This window comes from Gossypium hirsutum, chromosome D05, assembly GCF_007990345.1.
Source record: "Gossypium hirsutum isolate 1008001.06 chromosome D05, Gossypium_hirsutum_v2.1, whole genome shotgun sequence".
NCBI classification, from domain to species: Eukaryota; Viridiplantae; Streptophyta; class Magnoliopsida; order Malvales; family Malvaceae; genus Gossypium; species Gossypium hirsutum.
In genome coordinates, this window is record NC_053441.1 from 1333648 (window position 1) to 1351396 (window position 17749).

The window sequence follows — 17749 nt, forward strand, 5'->3', positions numbered from 1 at the left end:
GTATTGTTATAGTATATTTAAATGATAATAATACTGTTTTTAGAATACATTATTTTATAATATTCGTGAAAAATAATAGTTTTAAAAATTAAATTTAATATATTATATCGCACGAGAATGAAAATTGAATTTGAAATATAATAAATTTTATTTCGTCAACTGTTAATAGGTATAAGTGGGTGTAGAGTGATATTGAATATTTATTATTATTTTATTAATAATTCAGTAATTTTAATGAATGATTCAATTTTTAAAAGTGAGTGAGCAAAATATAAATTTATTAATAGTTAAGTGGTTTGTGTGTGGTTTATCCTTTTTAAATATATTTTATTTTTTTAAAACAAACACATAAAAGTTAATTTTTGGCTAAACATCCAAACTTCGCAATGCACGTGTTGTTTTGTTCATATTCTTACACTTTCCTATAATCTCTCACCAAACAAAACACCCTTACAGAAAAAAAGCCCAAATAAAATTGCCGGCCGTGCCATTGTTTCATACAAAATCAAACTGACCGTACAGTTCCCAGAACCCAAATATCCTTAAAAAAAAAAAAAAGCTTTTGGGGTTATGGTTTACTTTGGCTGTGCATTGTCCTCGAAATAACTTCCTCTGTCATTTTAATTTTGGATAATTTACTATTTTTTGTTTCGTTTTCTTTTTGGTCTCAATTTTAAGTCATTAAAATGGGAAAGAGAAGGGCAAGCTCCCAACATCTTAATCATCATAATCTCCACCTTCCTTCTTCTTCGGGTACGTTTATTTTTTTCTTTTTTATTTTGTTCCAATCTAAGTTTGAAGCCTTTTAGGTACATGAAAAATGTTCGAAATTTGGTATGCCGCCATCGTAATTTTTCTTCTTTCTTTTTTAATTTTGTTAATTTTTCTGGCTTGTTGGGTCAAGGTTTTATTCAATTATTCATCAATATTTGATCTGGGTGTGTACTTCTTATTTTCTCTGTTGATTACACGGTTTTAATTTCTTGAATTGTTTATTATCATCATTATTAATGCTTGTTTTTTGATGCTATTTGATTTGGAGTGTTGTGGGATTCTATGAATTATGAGATTTGAAGAGAAAAAAAAGAGTTTCATTTATGGTATCAAATAGGTTGGAGAATCATATTCTTGTATGTCTCTTCAATGGTTACTTTTGTTGATACGGTTCTTGGCCTTTAGGGGAGTTTTAGTTATGAAAAATTGATATCAGAAACCAGGGCTAGAATGTTTTGTCTGTTCCTGGCCTAGAATGTTCCGGATGAACACAGGTTCGTCTGGCTTCTTTGCGCTTTTACGTTACGGAAGTGTTGTATTTTATTTTGATCATACAAACCTTCATGGTGTTGTGAAACTTAGGAGATTTCTGTTCATAAACATTGCAAACTATGCCCAATCTTAACAGGTATTGCGAGGATGATTAATGGAAAATTTATAGGTAACAAACTAACAATAGCTTAAACAATTTTGCAGTCTACCATTAATATGTATATATTCTCTTTGAAATTTTTGTGCTCTTTTTCATTTGATTGGAAGCTGTTTTGCATCTTATTTACTAAACGTAGGACCTATTAGATTGAGCATTTGTTTGCAGTATCATCTAGATATTAGGTCTTCTGTATATGTTATTAAGTTGATGCACATTGGTTCGGGTTAGAAAAGGTGGTTCAATACTTTTCTTTTGCTACCTTGATGTGGTCATAATGAGATTGTGGTGATCATCTTGGTCTCGGTAGATGAAATATGTCCGTGCAATGGATTGGTTTATCTTCAGCTTTATAATCTGATATTCTGAAAGTGCTAAAAATTCTTTGTCTTTATAATGCGAAAGTTAAGAATATGGATAATGGTTGTGCTCTTTATTAAATATTGCAGCCGGCATGCCATGCTCATCGGGAACAGAGTTATTATCCAACGAGGTTTTGTACTTTTCCTTGTTCGTTACTTGGATATAATAATGTTTTTGCCCCTCCATCTCTTTGTCAACTGGATGGTCTGCAATAGTTCATTGATTTTTTTTATCTCTCTTTGTTTTATAGCCTTCATTCAATTTGGATGCTGGCATGGATGTTAGAGATGGTTCAATGAAGCTACTAAATCCCAACTCTTCAGTTGGTCAACGCCATTACAATTTCGGGCGTTCGATATTTTCAAAACGATCACGCCGTTACTATGACCAGCATTACCAATTCCAAAACTTTGGCAACCATTCTAATCCATCAACTTCTCGTGCCAAGATTAGTCCTTTACATGATGAGAGGTTGTCGTTCAAGTTCACTGATTCCAGCCAAGAGCCTGGACGCCAATCAGGTTACATGCATCTTTTATTGGTTTTCATGCCATGAATCTGTTTGTTTCCATAGCATGTGATAGTGTGAATGAATCTTTTAACTTATCAAAATCGGTGCATAAATGATAAAACAAGATATCGAGATTTCATAGCCAAAATTAAGTGTTTCATTCTGGTTTATGTTTTGCCATGCTATCTAAAGTGTCCCAACTTCTACAGATGGTAGACAAAAAGCGTTCGGCAGACCCGAAAGGATTAGGTCCAGTTTGTTGGTGACGGATCCGGTATCACCTGACAAGGTGAAGATGATTTGTGGCCTATGCCAAAAGCATCTGAGACGGAAACCGTGTTTTCTCGGAAATACCCTGGCTTCTACTGAATTCTCTGTCGTGGCAGTTCTAGTTTGCGGGCATGCATATCATGCAGATTGTTTGGAAGGGAGAACGAGTTTCGAGAACAGGCGTGACCCGCCATGTCCTTTATGTTCAGGTTCCCCATCACAAGTTTGATGGTTCGAACAAGAAAGAAGTGATTATGCATATAGATGTCCACATAAAATTTATCATACTAAATTTCTTAAAGTATTATAGGAAATGAATGTAGGCTGTTTGTTGTGATGAAAGGTGAAGGTTTACACATTAGGATCTTAACCAGGTATTTTGTATTTTGCTAAGATTAGAGCTAGTTTAGTACCCTGAAGGCTTTTCTTCTTGTACCTTAAAACCTATTACAGTGAAGGTTTACAAATTAGGATCTTAACCAGGTATTTTGCATTTTGAACAACAAGACATCAGTAATGGCATGCAAACGAAGCAAGTTATTAGAAATTTTATCAGTATGCACATGAAAACTACCTCTGTATAACATAGGGACGTGTTTAAAATAACATATAATAAATAATAGGTTAAAATATGTCTAAAGTCCTTGTACTTTTCAAAGAATTTAGATCTTTTAATTATTTGGATACTAATTGAGTAGGTTTTGCTTTTATTTTAAAACGTCATAGTATCCAATTTAATAAAAAAAATTAACAGTGTTAACAGTTAGATTTGAATATTAAAATCTAAAAAGTAAAGGAATTAAATTTCTAAAAATACAAGTATAATAAGAAATAAATTCTCAATTTTTAAAAAATATAAAGATTATAGACACATTTTAATCTAAATAATAAAATTTATAATTTCAAACTAAGTAACAATAACACATGTAATATATATAGGATATTAATCTAAATTACACAAATACACTTAATCCGAAATACGCAATCATACTCATCAAACCGTATGGACAGTTCTCATTTTGGTAAGTAGGACAACGAGATATTATTCCTAGTTCGATTAACAATTTTCCTCAAAATTTATACGTCTTTATAAAAATAAATAAATAAATAAAGCTGAAGGATAATTCGATTAACCATCACAAGCAAAGTTGAATTTAAATTATATTGAGGAAACCATTTTGTTAAGATATTAAAATAAATAATAACAAAGGACCACGTAAGGACCGCATAGCGCAGTGGATTAGCGCGTTTGACTTCGGATCAAAAGGTCGTGGGTTCGACTCCCACTGTGGTCGTAGGTTTTATGTTCTGCATTTTGGGCTTCGGTATTCTATAGGCCCAACCATCCTTTTGTTGTGCAATAAGGTCAAATACATTGGATTTAATTTTTAATCTCTGAAAATATCAAAGAAACAAAATGAATCTTTTCGGTGTTGTTAGTAATAAATAAATAACAATGAAAAAGAGGTCTTTTTTCCTTATTGTAATAAATGAATCTTTATGAGATTATATGAAACCAAAATATTACACCAATGGCGTGTAGGGACCGCATAGCGCAGTGGATTAGCGCGTTTGACTTCGGATCAAAAGGTCGTTGGTTCGACTCCCACTGTGGTCGATGCTTTTTTTGTGTTCTTCATTTTGGGCTTTCAATATTATATAGGCCCAGCCATCGTTTTTTTTGTGCAATAAGGTCAAATACATTGGATTCAATTTTTAATCTCTGAAAATGAATCTTTTCGGTGTTTTTAGTAATATATAAATAACAATGAAAAAAGAGGTTTTTTTTCCTTATTGTAATAAATGAATCTTCATGAGGTTATATGAAATTAAAATAATAATATGTAGGGACTGCATAGCACTGTAGATTAGCTCCTTTGACTTCGGATCAAAAGGTATACAAACAATTCCTCTCAAAAAATATGATATAAATAATATGATGTCCTAGAACTTAAAAGAAAAATGAATTATTTGAGTTTGTTTATTTGAACTTTTTAATTAGTTCATTTTCATTGCGGAACTGACTGATTGTCTTCCACTACAATAAATGAATCTTTTCTTGTAGGAAAGACTATCCGATATTTTCTTTATATTTATATATATTTAAAAGAAAAATAAATATTAATATAATAATTTTTTTTTTAAAATTGTGTATCCTTTAACAGATTAACTACGAGTCTCATTCGAATTTGATTGAAAATGAAAATTGGCTTTTAGTATTATTAGGCCCAGCCATCCTTTTTGTGTGCAATAAGGTCAAATGCATTGGATTTAATTTACTAAAGAGACCCTTTTTAAATTAAAATTACTTTTAAACCCAAAAACAAAAATAATTTTTTAAAAATATATTAAATATAATTATATAAATAAGGGTTAAGAATATTTTATGTAATATTTAAATACAAGGTTTATAAATATTTTTGTTGAATTTTTTTAAATATATATCATTATATGTTTAAATTTATAATTGTTATATTTTAATCATATTTAAAATATAATTTATATATTTAAATTAAATTTTACAAATAATTAATATTTATATCTATCTATAAATATTTAAAATTTATATTTTACATATTAAAATATTTTTTTTATTTTCGTACTAAAATATTATAATATTAACGAATTTTAATATTATTTAAATGCGCATTTAAACTTCACAACATTATATTTAAAATTAACATTTCATTTCTAAAAATTATTTTTTGACGACAATATTCAACATTCAAAATTTAAATTAGACTTTTCAAAACCGTGTTCTAAAAACAATATGAAATGCAGTTTCTAAAATTAATGAGAAAATGACTCGGAATTAAATGAAGAATGAGAAAATGTAACATCAAAAGTTTAGGGAAAATGTTAGCAGGGTAAAAATTTGGATACTAAGAAGGGTTAAGCCCATGTATTACTATCCAAGCTGGAAAGTGTAATTGAAAATATTCAAACTATGGCATACTTAATTAAAAATATGAACATAGATTAAAAAGTTAAGTAACTTACTTACCATTTTAATGGATTTTTACTTTCACGCAAACAAGTTGCGTATACACTTACATTACATTACATTATGTCTTACTCTAATGATTTATTTTTATGTAAAAACCGGTTTGGGAAAAAGAAATTCTAAGTGAATTTTTTTATTGGCTTAATGATAAATTTGATCATTAATGTTTATATGGTTTGTTAAGATAATCCTAATTGTATTTTTGAGTTTTTTTGTCATCAACCTTTATTTTCTTTTCTTTTTTTTCAAATTGTAACAGATTTGATGAAAGTACAGTTAAAATAATTAACGAGATAATGTGGAATATTTTTAATGAGATGTAATTTATTACTTAGATAATCTAATAAAATAATTACATGTGGAAAATAATAAAATAAATAATTCATGAAGTTAAAAAAAAGATATCTCTTAATTTAAAGAAAATTAATGTAATTATCTAAAAAATGTTTCAAAATGAATGCACACATTCGGTAATTTTTGTTTGATTTATTAATTATCTTTCAGTAAACAAATGTATGTGTTCATTTTGAAACTTTTTTTAGATAATAAATTTTTTTTCACATGTAATTGTTTTATTGGGTTATATAAGTAATAAATTACATCTCATTAGAAATATTTCACATCGTCTCCATTAAAAAATTTTAACGATACTTTCATTAAATCTGTAAGAAAAAAAAACAGTTTGAAAAATAAAAAACAAAAGTTGATGATAAAAAAAAGACTAAAAAAAATACAATTAAGACAATTTTGATAAAATATATAAATGGTAATGGCCAAACTTATCTTTAAGCCTATTTTTAATTTTTTTTCATGAAATTTTGTTTCACCCATCAACTTCATTCAAACCTTGTAGATTTATGTAGGGTTTAATAAAAAAATAATTTAAGTAGAATTATTAGAATTGAATTGAATTCTATTAAATACAATTAATTTTTTTTTGAAAATAAAGATTTATATTTAAATAATGAAAATAAGTTTAAAACATGATATAATGAAAATATTATATATGAGTTATAATCTTATTTATTTTCTTGAAAACTTAACTTTTTTAAAGAATATTTATGAAAAGCAATTTTGAAATTTTACCAATAGCATCTAAAAGTTATAAAGCAAAATTCTATTTTGTCAGTAACCCAAAACCTAAATAGAAAAAGCAAAAAGCAAATCAAAGTGAATTATTATGAATAATCTAATAATATTAAATAAATTTAAAATTTGAATATTGAAGTATAAGAAAATGGTTGAGATGAAAAAAAAATGAAGATTGAGTAGAAACTTGAAATTTTATACAAAAGTAATGTTTTATTGAAAATTCAAGTAATCTAAATTCTACAATGCTTCTACTCTAATTTTTTTTATATGTATTTTATAGTGTTGGAAAATTAATATATTATTTCCAAAATTTCAACTTAAATTTTAATATGTTTTATTGTTGCACACGGTCTCCAAATAACTTTTAATTTACCCTGATTTTAAATAAAATCCTGGTTTTTTTTTTCACTTTTTAACATACGGATATCCTTCACCGATCATTAAAAAAAAAATCTGAAAATATAAAACCTGCCTTTTACTACAAACATCCCAAAAAGAAGGACAAGAAAGAAAAAAACAGTGTTTAAATTTTCATACTTATTAGTTTTCTTACTCCAATTTTAGAAGCTATATTCCATAAATCCACAGTTCTTAAAAAGATTTTATATTTATAAAAAAAATTATTAAAAACACGTATATACTTTTAAGATGTGGTTTTATTAGCGTAAATTAAATAATTATGGTACATCTTAATCTAATTTGATGTAATCAAACTAAAAGTAGAACACAGAAAAAGATTCGAATCTTCCCTCTCGAACATTCCATAATAAAATGCGAATCTGATGGTTGCAAATTCATTACACTCAAAATTTTCCACCAATAAATTATTCTCAGTTTGCTTCTGCAATTTTTTTAACTTCAACGTTTTGCCAGCTTATATTCTTCATAAACCTTAAACGACATCATTTTTTTTGCTCATCTGCTTCTCTGCCTCTCTGCAGTCAAATCTCTGTAACTCTACCGGAAAACTTCCATTTCTTGTTGTCGGGAAAAGGGTAGTTGGCAGTTAAAACAGTTAAACTTCCAAAGGGTTCTTTGTCTTTCTTGGTATCTTGTTTTCTTTTCTTCTTGGTGGATATGGTGATGAAGGTAGCGTCGCCCGAAAAAGTTGTTTCAATTACAGAGAAGGTATGGCAGAGAGTTTACGGCGGCATCAACAACAACGGCTATTATTATCATCATCATCGTAAACATCGAAGGCGGTGTTCATATGAGAGTGAAGATGAATACGAGGATGAGGATGGAACCATACAGTTGATGCAGATGGGTGCTGAACGAAGCAAGAATGTGCTGATTCTCATGAGTGACACAGGTGGTGGCCATAGAGCTTCAGCCGAGGCTATTCGAGAAGCCTTTCGGATCGAGTTTGGAGATGAATACAGGGTGATTTGCTTGTTTCTATCATTTCTTTTTCATCTGTTCATCTAGATCTACAATTTAATTTACCAGGTAACGGATTTTCCTATGTTCTTTTCAGATATATGTGAAAGATGTCTGGAAAGAATACACAGGCTGGCCATTGAACGACATGGAAAGGTCTTACAAGTTCATGGTGAAACATGTACAACTCTGGAAAGTAACTTTTCACAGTACTTCTCCTAGATGGATACATAGCAGCTATCTTGCTGCCATTGCTTCCTATTACGCCAAGTATGTTGATCCTTATTTCAACATAAATTTCATTTTCTAATTTCATCACAACTTAAATTATGTTATCTGTCATTGAAGGGAGGTTGAGGCTGGTTTAATGGAATACAAGCCAGACATTATCATAAGTGTACATCCATTGATGCAACACATTCCTCTCTCAGTTCTTAAATGGAAAAGCCTTCAAAAGAAAGTAATCTTTGTTACTGTAATTACAGACCTCAATACCTGTCATCCCACATGGTCAGTTCATCAAAAGCCTGTAAACTTCTAGATTTCCATTTTATATCCATGTTCCTTGATATCTTTAAACAGTTGAAAATTCGGTTCAGGTTTCATCCAAGGGTTAACAGATGCTACTGCCCTTCAAAGGAGGTAGCCAAAAGAGCTTTATATGATGGTCTTGAAGAGTCCCAAATCCAGGTTTTTGGTCTTCCGATTCGGCCTTCATTTGCTCGTGCGGTTCTTTCCAAGGTTGAGGATCTTACCAGACATAACAAAACAATCAATCTTTATATCATGGTCTTTTTTTTATGCATTCTTCTTGTCTATGTATTGTAGGATGATTTAAGAAAAGAGCTCGAGCTAGACCCTGGTTTGCCTGCTGTTTTGCTGATGGGAGGGGGTGAAGGAATGGGGCCTGTTAAGAAAACAGCCATGGTTCTCGGCGAATCATTATACGATAACGATCAAGGGAAACCAATAGGGCAACTAATCATAATATGTGGCCGAAACAAAGCCCTTGCCTCTACATTGGAATCACTGGAATGGAAGATCCCAGTGAAGGTAATTTCATTGAACTTACCACATGTATGCAACAAACAGGCAATTAATGAGAAACAGTCAGTTAAACAATGTTTTCCCTCCACTGCAGGTCAGAGGGTTCGAAACCCAAATGGAGAAATGGATGGGAGCTTGTGACTGCATAATTACAAAGGTAAGAACCTATATTTGCACATATTCTTGCTTAATATACATAGATTAATCTGTCTAAATGAAATTACAGGCTGGTCCTGGTACCATTGCAGAGGCCTTGATTAGGGGACTTCCAATTGTTCTCAATGACTACATTCCAGGACAGGTTTAGTTACGATTACTTAGAAGATGTGCTTCAATGGCTTCAACTTTTGCCGTCCTTAACCATTACCCTTCATTTTTTTATTGCAGGAAAAGGGTAATGTACCTTACGTAGTAGACAACGGAGCAGGCGTATTCACCAGAAGTCCGAAGGAAACAGCAAGAATCGTGTCGGAATGGTTCAGCACGAAGACAGACGAACTCAAAAGAATGTCGGAGAATGCTCTTAAACTAGCACAACCAGAGGCCGTCTTTGATATTGTAAAGGATATCCATGAACTTGCTTGTCAAAGAGGACCTTTAGCCAACATTCCTTACGACTCAACATCCTCATTAACAAACGTAATTTAATAGATAACCTCTACATCTTCCATATAACTAAGATTTGTTTTATAGGTAAAGCTTTATTCTTTGGCCACTATGGTCTGCTGAAAAAGTGTGTAAATTAGGTTAATGTGAAAGTTGAAAATGTTGTAGTGTTGCAGTTTTTTGGTTTGGTTTGGTTTCTTTTCACTTAATATGGCATTACGTTTCTGCTTAAAGTTTGGTCTTTGATATTTAAGCTAAGGAGTATAGTTTAAGTGTAAAACCAAAAGTCTGCTACACTTGGAATGACGTTTTGTTCTTGCTTCAAAGTTAAGGCAAAATTCTGATTGGAGGTAAGCTTGCTTAAATGAATTAATATGTTAAAAGCTATAAATCAACATCATTTCCTTTTTATTTATTCATTTTAATTAAAAGCCAACACCCATGTATTTCCAAAAACACCACTTGCTTGTGTCAGTGTCTGGTAGATTTTAATTATTAATGCAGTGCTCAAAAAAATACCTTCGTATTCCTTTTTTTCTATATATTTATATAATTTTTAACACCTTAAATAGTTTGATATATTTGTATATTTGAATAATGTTGGTGTTTTTTTTTTTTTGGAATTATGCTTTAAATTTTACTCTATTTTTGTTCAGAATCTTAAATAATAAGCAACATATCAAACACCAACAACCAATGATGGTTTTATAACTTTGAAGTACATAGAAAAATTTAATGGCAACACCCCAAAAGAATGCAAAATATTAATGGGGAATGTCCCAAAAAGGACAGTAACAAAGGGAAAATGCTATTGAAGAGTTGGTTGGAATCTGAAGGGGTACTGGTAGGTTTGACTCTTCATTCAAAGGTATGATTAAAACCAAAGAAAATGTTATTTGAGATGTGCATGAAAAGATTGATAATGATGACCTCAAACAGATTTACAACTTGTCAATGGTTTAACATATGAGCTGTATGCATATTTTTTTCTCCTCAGTTGTGTGATGGCCAGACTGTTTTGACTCATCAACCCCTTAACTTAACGGTGCCAGCATGGCAGTGACAGGGACATGAAACAGTCTGAATTTGCAATTTGGGACATGAATGAATAAATGGATTTCTATATCAAAGAGGGTAAAATATATATATCCAATTGAAACCAGTAACAGATATTAAACAGATATACTTGTTGATTGGTGAGTGACAGATATTAGAGGGTACCGCCGCTTGAAACTCCATTCACAGGTGCTAAAAGTAGTAGGTATAGACTCCGTTGTTATCGTGATGTTGAAAGAATACAATGTTTCCAAGAACTGAGATCCATGGCGGCAGCTCATAAACGGCCCCAGTAAAGAATATTTTTTGGTTGATTCCTTTCCCTCCACATGTTGACTCCCAACGTAAACTCCAAAAACTGGTTCGCTGTACCCATGACAAGCACGGAGGTGGTTGGATTTTCATGGGTTGGGTTGGATAGGGTTGGAGTTGGCTTGTCTTTTTATGCATGATATTTAACCTTTTACATATTATTTTTTAGTACAATCAAAGTTTCTTTCATATTCATTTTATCTGAAGATTAATATTTTCATTATAATACTATTATCTATTATTATAGATTTAATTTTTATGTGGTATAAATGACATAATATGTAAAAATAAAATAAAATATATTTAACTAATTTTAGATTTAATTTTTTAATATAATCAAAGCTTCCTTATAACCGTTTTTGTAACACCCCAAATTCGGTCTAAACGTTATGACTGAATCTGGCGATGTCACATTGTAACACCCTTTACCCGTATTCGACGCCGGAATAGGGTACGGGGCATTACCAGAACACATACATTTATAAACATGTTAAACCGAGTTATAAAATTTCATTCAAATTTAAACTCTTCAAATTTTTAACATGCTTTTATAAATCTTCACGTTATAACTTCAAAATACTATATTTGTAACAAATAACGCTTCTGAGACCCAATACATACTCATGCAATTCAATACTTCATTTCCATTTCATTTAATTCACGATTCTCATGTTCACGACTCAATTCAATTTCTCAATCCAATATACATTTCAATACCACAACCGTTCATTTAATTCACATCATATCATTTGCAATTTCCATTTAATTCACGTACAATTCAATTTCATTAAGTTCAATACTAATACATATTTATCGTTTAACTTAACGCCTTTTTGCATCATTTTACACTTCAAGCATGAACCTAGTATTTCATTTCCTTTCCACTCTTATTTCCTATGCATATCACACAAGATATAAACATTACACTCAACCATAGTCGCAAGCTAGTCTTTTTGAAGACTAACCACATGATAAGCCATTTTAATAAAGATTACAAACTTTAAGCCTTACCACCTTTTTATGATCACAAGCATATTTCCATCTAGACATTTACCATCTCAATGCATAGTTTTATAAATTTAATGTGGCGTAATCCAGCCACAACTTGGTCAAAGCCTAAGCATACACACCAAACATGCTAGCCAAATAAACATATAGTATAAGCATTATAAGCATGGATAAACACCACATTTATTAATGTATCAAACTTATCAACATGAGTTAATTCATAAACCATTTCTAACATTGCTACATACCAAATGATATACCAAGTATACCACTTACACATACTATGAAATTTTATTTTCTCACATGAACTTTAACTATAACTAATAATGCACAATTATAACACACTTAAACAACATTAACTACAACTTCACTATTCAATCACATGTATATTCAAAGTTGTCTATTCGAGTCAGAGTTACTAAATTATTTTTACTTGAACCTACAGAACTTCAAATTAAGATCTGTAAATTTTCCCCAAAACTAGATTCACATATCTTCTTACCATAAAATTTTCAGAATTTTTAGTTTAGCTAAATAGTACAGTTTATTCTTTAAAGTTCCCTTGTTTCACTGCTCGACAGTTCTGACCTCTCTTCACTAAAAATTAATTATCTCATTGTACAGAATTCAGATATTACTTCCGTTTGCTTCTCTTGAAAATAGATTCACTGAGAATTCTAAACACATAAATTTTATCCCATAATTATTTTTGTACAATTTTTGAAAATTTTCCAAAGTCAGAATAGGGGATTCCAAACTCATTCTGACTCTGTCTAACTAAACTTCTAATATTTCAAAATATATACCTCTTTTGCTTGCTCTGTTTCTTTTATGTGAAAATAGACTCATTCAGCTTCAATTTCATATATTATTCAGCCTCTAATTCAATCTCCACCATTTTTGGTTATTTTTCAAAGTCACATAACTGTTGCTGTCTAAACTGTTTTATTGCTAAATGTACTCTTTCATAATTTTACTTTTTCACTTTCAATCACAATTCAATTCAAAATTCACTTTTCCATTTCTAAGTCGATATTCAATTCAATTCCACACCTATATTTATTATTCAATTACACTTAGTCAATTTCTCGATGAACACTTCGGAATAATAACAGATACTTGGTGAATTTAGCACATAGCAACCACCTTATTAATCAATGATGTCAGGTGGAATCAGCACATAGCAACCACCTTACAAATAAATGATGTTCAGTTCACATAGTAACCTGCACATAGTACTACATGTAACACCCCTAACCCGTCTCCGTCGCCTAATCAGGGTTACGAGGCATTACGAAACCAAGCTCACATAAACATAACTTTAATATCTAATTCCAAATGCAAGTCCAATTCATGAACATATATAATCAAATTCCAGCATGGAAACTAAACTCTTTTCCCATTGCTATTTACAATATAGGATTCAAAACTAACCAAAACATTATCAAGCCTATACATGCCATAAGATCGAGTTCAAATATTTAACAAAATACCAAAAGAAGTCGATAGTGTGATGGACTGTGCTGATGATCCCCGAGCTCGTAACGCGTCTCCAAATCTATAAAAACGAATGAACGAAAGCAAACGAAGTAAGCTTTTATAGCTTAGTAAGTCTCCAGCATAACTAAATGTATAATTATAAACACATAATTATTATAACCTTTTTAATCTATTCTACTGAAATTTCAACTAACACAACCAACTAACATTCATACATTATTCTACTCAGACCATTTCATTTATAGTCAGATATGTATACCTGTCGGATGAATTCAGTTTAATATATATATTATACAAAACAACATTACAATTGAATGTATACCACCGAGCATATATATACATATTATATACATATCAAACTGATTGTATATGTACACTCATGGTATGTTCTAAATCAATTCAAATCTAACACAAATATATATACATCAATCACATCTTATATTTGTTTATATATAAATATACCCACTATGAATTTATACCTGAATACCTAGGTAACACATACATTCGAAATACACACATATATATATATCTCAAATGCATACATGATTAATTATCAAACACATAGGCTCAATATATATATGTTTAACTACCACATATCACCATATGCATTTATAAATTCAGCAATCACATATATCTAATGTACATATGTATTCATCGATTTCATATAATCACAAATCATAGATATATCCATTGCATATTCTAACACAATTTAAACAGATTCACCGGCATTTTGCCTGCTAGGCTTAAAGCCTGATTCAGTACACCGGCACTTAGCCTGCTAGACATATAGTCTGAAATGTATCACCGGCATTAAGCCTGCTAGACATATAGTCTGAAATGTATCACCGGCATTTAGCCTGCTAGACTTAAAGTCTGAATTACTTCACCGGCATTAAGCCTGCTAGACGTAACGTCTGTATTATATTCAATCACTTTATAATAATTCAAACTAACAATTTCATATCTTCACTACCATTCAAAAACTTTTACGTGAATATACATACAAAATCGAAACTTTCACATACATATATAATTCCATACCAAATTTCGATTCAAGAATTTATACATGTGCATTTATACATATTCGAATCTACCATATGAATGTATAATTTCATACTCAATTTCAAAACAAAAACTTGTACATATATAAATGCACAATCAATCCTCGCATACTTATATAATGACATAACTAAATTCAATACACAACGCATACATGTATATTTGCATGCTTATTCGACTTTATATATATATATATACATACTTATATAATCATTCAAACCATATATATATATATACCTATATCTTATACATACCTTTGTTTAATCCAATAATTTATACAAGATCATACTTGTATATTCGAACATGTTATATACAATATCTATAGTCCAAAGTTTATTCAACTATTATACTTTAAATTATAGCTCAATCATAAGATAAAATTAGTATGCATGTATAAATATTAACTTAATAACTTTTAGTTGCTAATAGACTTACCTCGGATATCAGCAAACACGATCGACTATTCGATTACCTTCGACTTCCCCCGATCCAAATTCGTTTTCTTCGTTCCTTGATCTAAACATAGTCAAATTTAACCTTTTTATTCATCAAAACATTCATTTGAGTCCAACAATACATAAATGGGAAAATTACCATTTTGCCCCTAACATTTTGCACTTTTTGCAATTTAGTCCTTTTTGCACAAGACACCAAATACACAAAATTTGCCCATAACACACAAGGGCCGAATATTCATGGTTCTCATACAAGTCCACATATTGCATTTATTTCACATTTTAGTCCCTCAAAAATTTATTTTCACAATTTAGCCCTAAATACTCAAATTCATCAAAAATCCCAAGACAAAACATGTTAATCTAAGACATATCTTCCATTATTCATCATCAAACATCCCAAAACACAAATATTCATCAATGGCATAATTCAAAATATTCATCAATTCACAAAATTAAGACATGGGTTTTGAAGTATTCAAAGCAACGATCTCAAAAACGTAAAAATTATCAAAAACTAAAATCAAATTAACCTTGAATTGAAATCCCTAAGATGGCCGAATGCTAAAGCTTGAAGAACAAAGTTTCTTTCTTTTTGTTTCGGTGATACAAACAATGAAGAAAGAAAGAAAACTTATTTCTTTTATGTTTTAATGATATAATAATATAATATTATACTATTACTATTATAACTTTTATATTTAATATATAAAAAGTATATATTAACTATCATTGCCGTCCACTATCTTTTAAAATGGGCTAATTGCCCTTTAAGAACCTCATATTTAAAAGCCACCATCAAATAAGCACTTTACACCTTAATAATCAAACTTCACATTTTATGCAATTTGATACTTTTGTCAATTAAACACATAAACAACAAAATTAATTCACGAAACTTTCACACATTTAAATTCACACATCATAAACACACAAAATAATATTAAAATATTTTTCAGACTCGGATTTGTGGTCCCGAAACCACTATGTCCAATTAGAGTCAAAATCGGGCTGTTACACTACACATGAGACCATTACCATCCAATACACGTAGTAGCCTGCACATAGTACTACACATGCAACCTATCATTCCGGTACACGTAGTAGTCTGCACATAGTACTACACACGTAACCATCACTTTCACTTTTACATAGTGGCCTACACACAATCCGTGCCACACATGTGATCATTTCTGTCACTTCATTCGTATCCCTTTTTATTCCAAAGTTTCATTCGGAAATTTTTCACTTTTTCTCACTTTTCTTTTTATCGATCAATTTCAATTTCTCGTCTTTCTTGATTTATAACAATACATTTAACTTATATAACCTTCACACTACTCATTCCAGTCCAAAAATCATACTTTTGCAAAATTAAGTTTTTCCCCTAAAGTTTCACAAAATTACGATTTTGCCCCTAAGCTCGTAAAATAATTTTTATTCAATTCCCTTGCATTTTAGGCCTAGCTGAACCATTTTCATAACTATATCAGTCCAAAATACTTACTTATTCACACACTTGTAACATATTTTATAACTTTTACAAATTAATCCTTTTAGGCATTTTCATTGAAAATTACTTAGTACAAATCGTTTATCACACTCCAAACATTCATATTCTTCCATAAGACATCAAAATACATGCATATCATTCATGGGTAAATTTTTAAACACAAACCCTAGTTCAAAACAATGGTAAAAATAGGTAAATCTTGTTATGAGGATTTCAAAAACGTAAAAATCATTAAAAACGAGAATAGAACGAACTTACAATCGAGCTTGGAAGCTTTAAAAACCCTAGCAATGGTTTCTCCATGCAATTTTTGGCCTAGGGGTTGAAGATAGACAAAAATTGGCTTTTAATTTTATTTTTAATTCATTTTAATAACTAAATGACTAAAATGCCCTTAATGAAAAACTTTGGAAACATGCCTAACAATACCCATTTTTGTCCACCAACTTAACCAATGGTCTAATTACCATATAAAGACCTCAAATTTAAAATTTCATAACAATTGGACACCTCTAACATATAGAACTCAACTTTTGCACTTTTTACAATTTAGTTCTTTTGACTAAATTGAGTGCCCAAACGTCAAAATTTTCGAACAAAATTTTCACGAAATCATTTTGTGAAATTGCAGACCATAAAAATATAATAAAAAAAATTTCTCGTCGAATTTGTGGCCCCAAAACCACTATTCCGACTAGCCCCAAATTCGTGCGCAATCTAGAAAAATTAATATTTACATTATAGTATTATTATAAATTTAATTTTTATATGGTATAAATTAGATAGTATGTCCAAATATAATTAATATAATATATTATATAATTAGAAAACTAATCAGATTAAGCTCATGTTGGCGTGTAAACTCAACTTTTGATTTAAACAATTCTAATTTATTTATTTAAACTCATTTCGTTCAACCTATTTTTTTTCAATCCTCAAATATTAAGCAAGAGTTTATAAATTAGAACGAGTCTAAAATGAACCAACACAAACCCACTTCTTTGTTAAAAATCCAAAATTTTTGGGTTTTAACTGATTTTTAGATTTTCGATTTTTTAAAGGTTTCAACTAATTCTTTCAATTTCTAATTTAATAATATGTTATACCTGTAATGACCTAAATTTAAGGTAATCGGAACAATGGTTTCGTA

At 30.1% G+C, this 17749-nt stretch overlaps 2 protein-coding genes and 2 non-coding genes across 5 annotated transcripts; all 4 read left to right on the forward strand.

Moving 5' to 3' along the window:
- Positions 1–439: 439 nt before the first annotated feature.
- Positions 440–3046, forward strand: LOC121217450 (uncharacterized). 2 transcript variants are annotated; one of them, XM_041093037.1, is made up of 4 exons: positions 440–753; positions 1873–1916; positions 2037–2307; positions 2507–3046. In XM_041093037.1, the coding sequence occupies exons 1-4, from the start codon at positions 687–689 to the stop codon at positions 2794–2796; spliced, it is 672 nt and encodes a 223-aa protein (XP_040948971.1). In that variant the 5' UTR covers positions 440–686; the 3' UTR covers positions 2797–3046. The 2 variants fall into 2 exon arrangements, with proteins under 2 accessions (XP_040948971.1, XP_040948972.1); XM_041093038.1 differs by lacking the exon at positions 440–753 and adding an exon at positions 787–1435.
- A 742-nt stretch (positions 3047–3788) lies between these two features.
- On the forward strand, positions 3789–3862 carry TRNAR-UCG (transfer RNA arginine (anticodon UCG)). Its single transcript has one exon. It is a non-coding gene; the product is annotated as a tRNA-Arg (tRNA).
- A 249-nt stretch (positions 3863–4111) lies between these two features.
- Positions 4112–4185, forward strand: TRNAR-UCG (transfer RNA arginine (anticodon UCG)). The gene has a single exon. It is a non-coding gene; the product is annotated as a tRNA-Arg (tRNA).
- A 3279-nt stretch (positions 4186–7464) lies between these two features.
- LOC121217451 (monogalactosyldiacylglycerol synthase 2, chloroplastic) lies at positions 7465–9929 on the forward strand. The gene is made up of 8 exons (XM_041093039.1): positions 7465–8046; positions 8141–8313; positions 8392–8553; positions 8643–8784; positions 8872–9096; positions 9185–9247; positions 9317–9391; positions 9478–9929. The coding sequence occupies exons 1-8, from the start codon at positions 7741–7743 to the stop codon at positions 9736–9738; spliced, it is 1407 nt and encodes a 468-aa protein (XP_040948973.1). The 5' UTR covers positions 7465–7740; the 3' UTR covers positions 9739–9929.
- The last annotated feature ends 7820 nt before the right edge of the window (positions 9930–17749 follow it).

Excerpts from the sequence above, each read along its gene's own strand:
- LOC121217451 (XM_041093039.1), top strand. The coding sequence starts at position 7,741 with ATGGTGATGAAGGTAGCGTCGCCCGAAAAAGTTGTTTCAATTACAGAG. Across the intron at positions 8,314-8,391 it reads ATTGCTTCCTATTACGCCAA|GGAGGTTGAGGCTGGTTTAA; the intron begins GTATGTTGATCC and ends CTGTCATTGAAG. Across the intron at positions 9,097-9,184 it reads AATGGAAGATCCCAGTGAAG|GTCAGAGGGTTCGAAACCCA; the intron begins GTAATTTCATTG and ends CCTCCACTGCAG.
- LOC121217450 (XM_041093037.1), top strand. The coding sequence starts at position 687 with ATGGGAAAGAGAAGGGCAAGCTCCCAACATCTTAATCATCATAATCTC. Across the intron at positions 754-1,872 it reads CCACCTTCCTTCTTCTTCGG|CCGGCATGCCATGCTCATCG; the intron begins GTACGTTTATTT and ends TAAATATTGCAG. Across the intron at positions 2,308-2,506 it reads AGAGCCTGGACGCCAATCAG|ATGGTAGACAAAAAGCGTTC; the intron begins GTTACATGCATC and ends CAACTTCTACAG.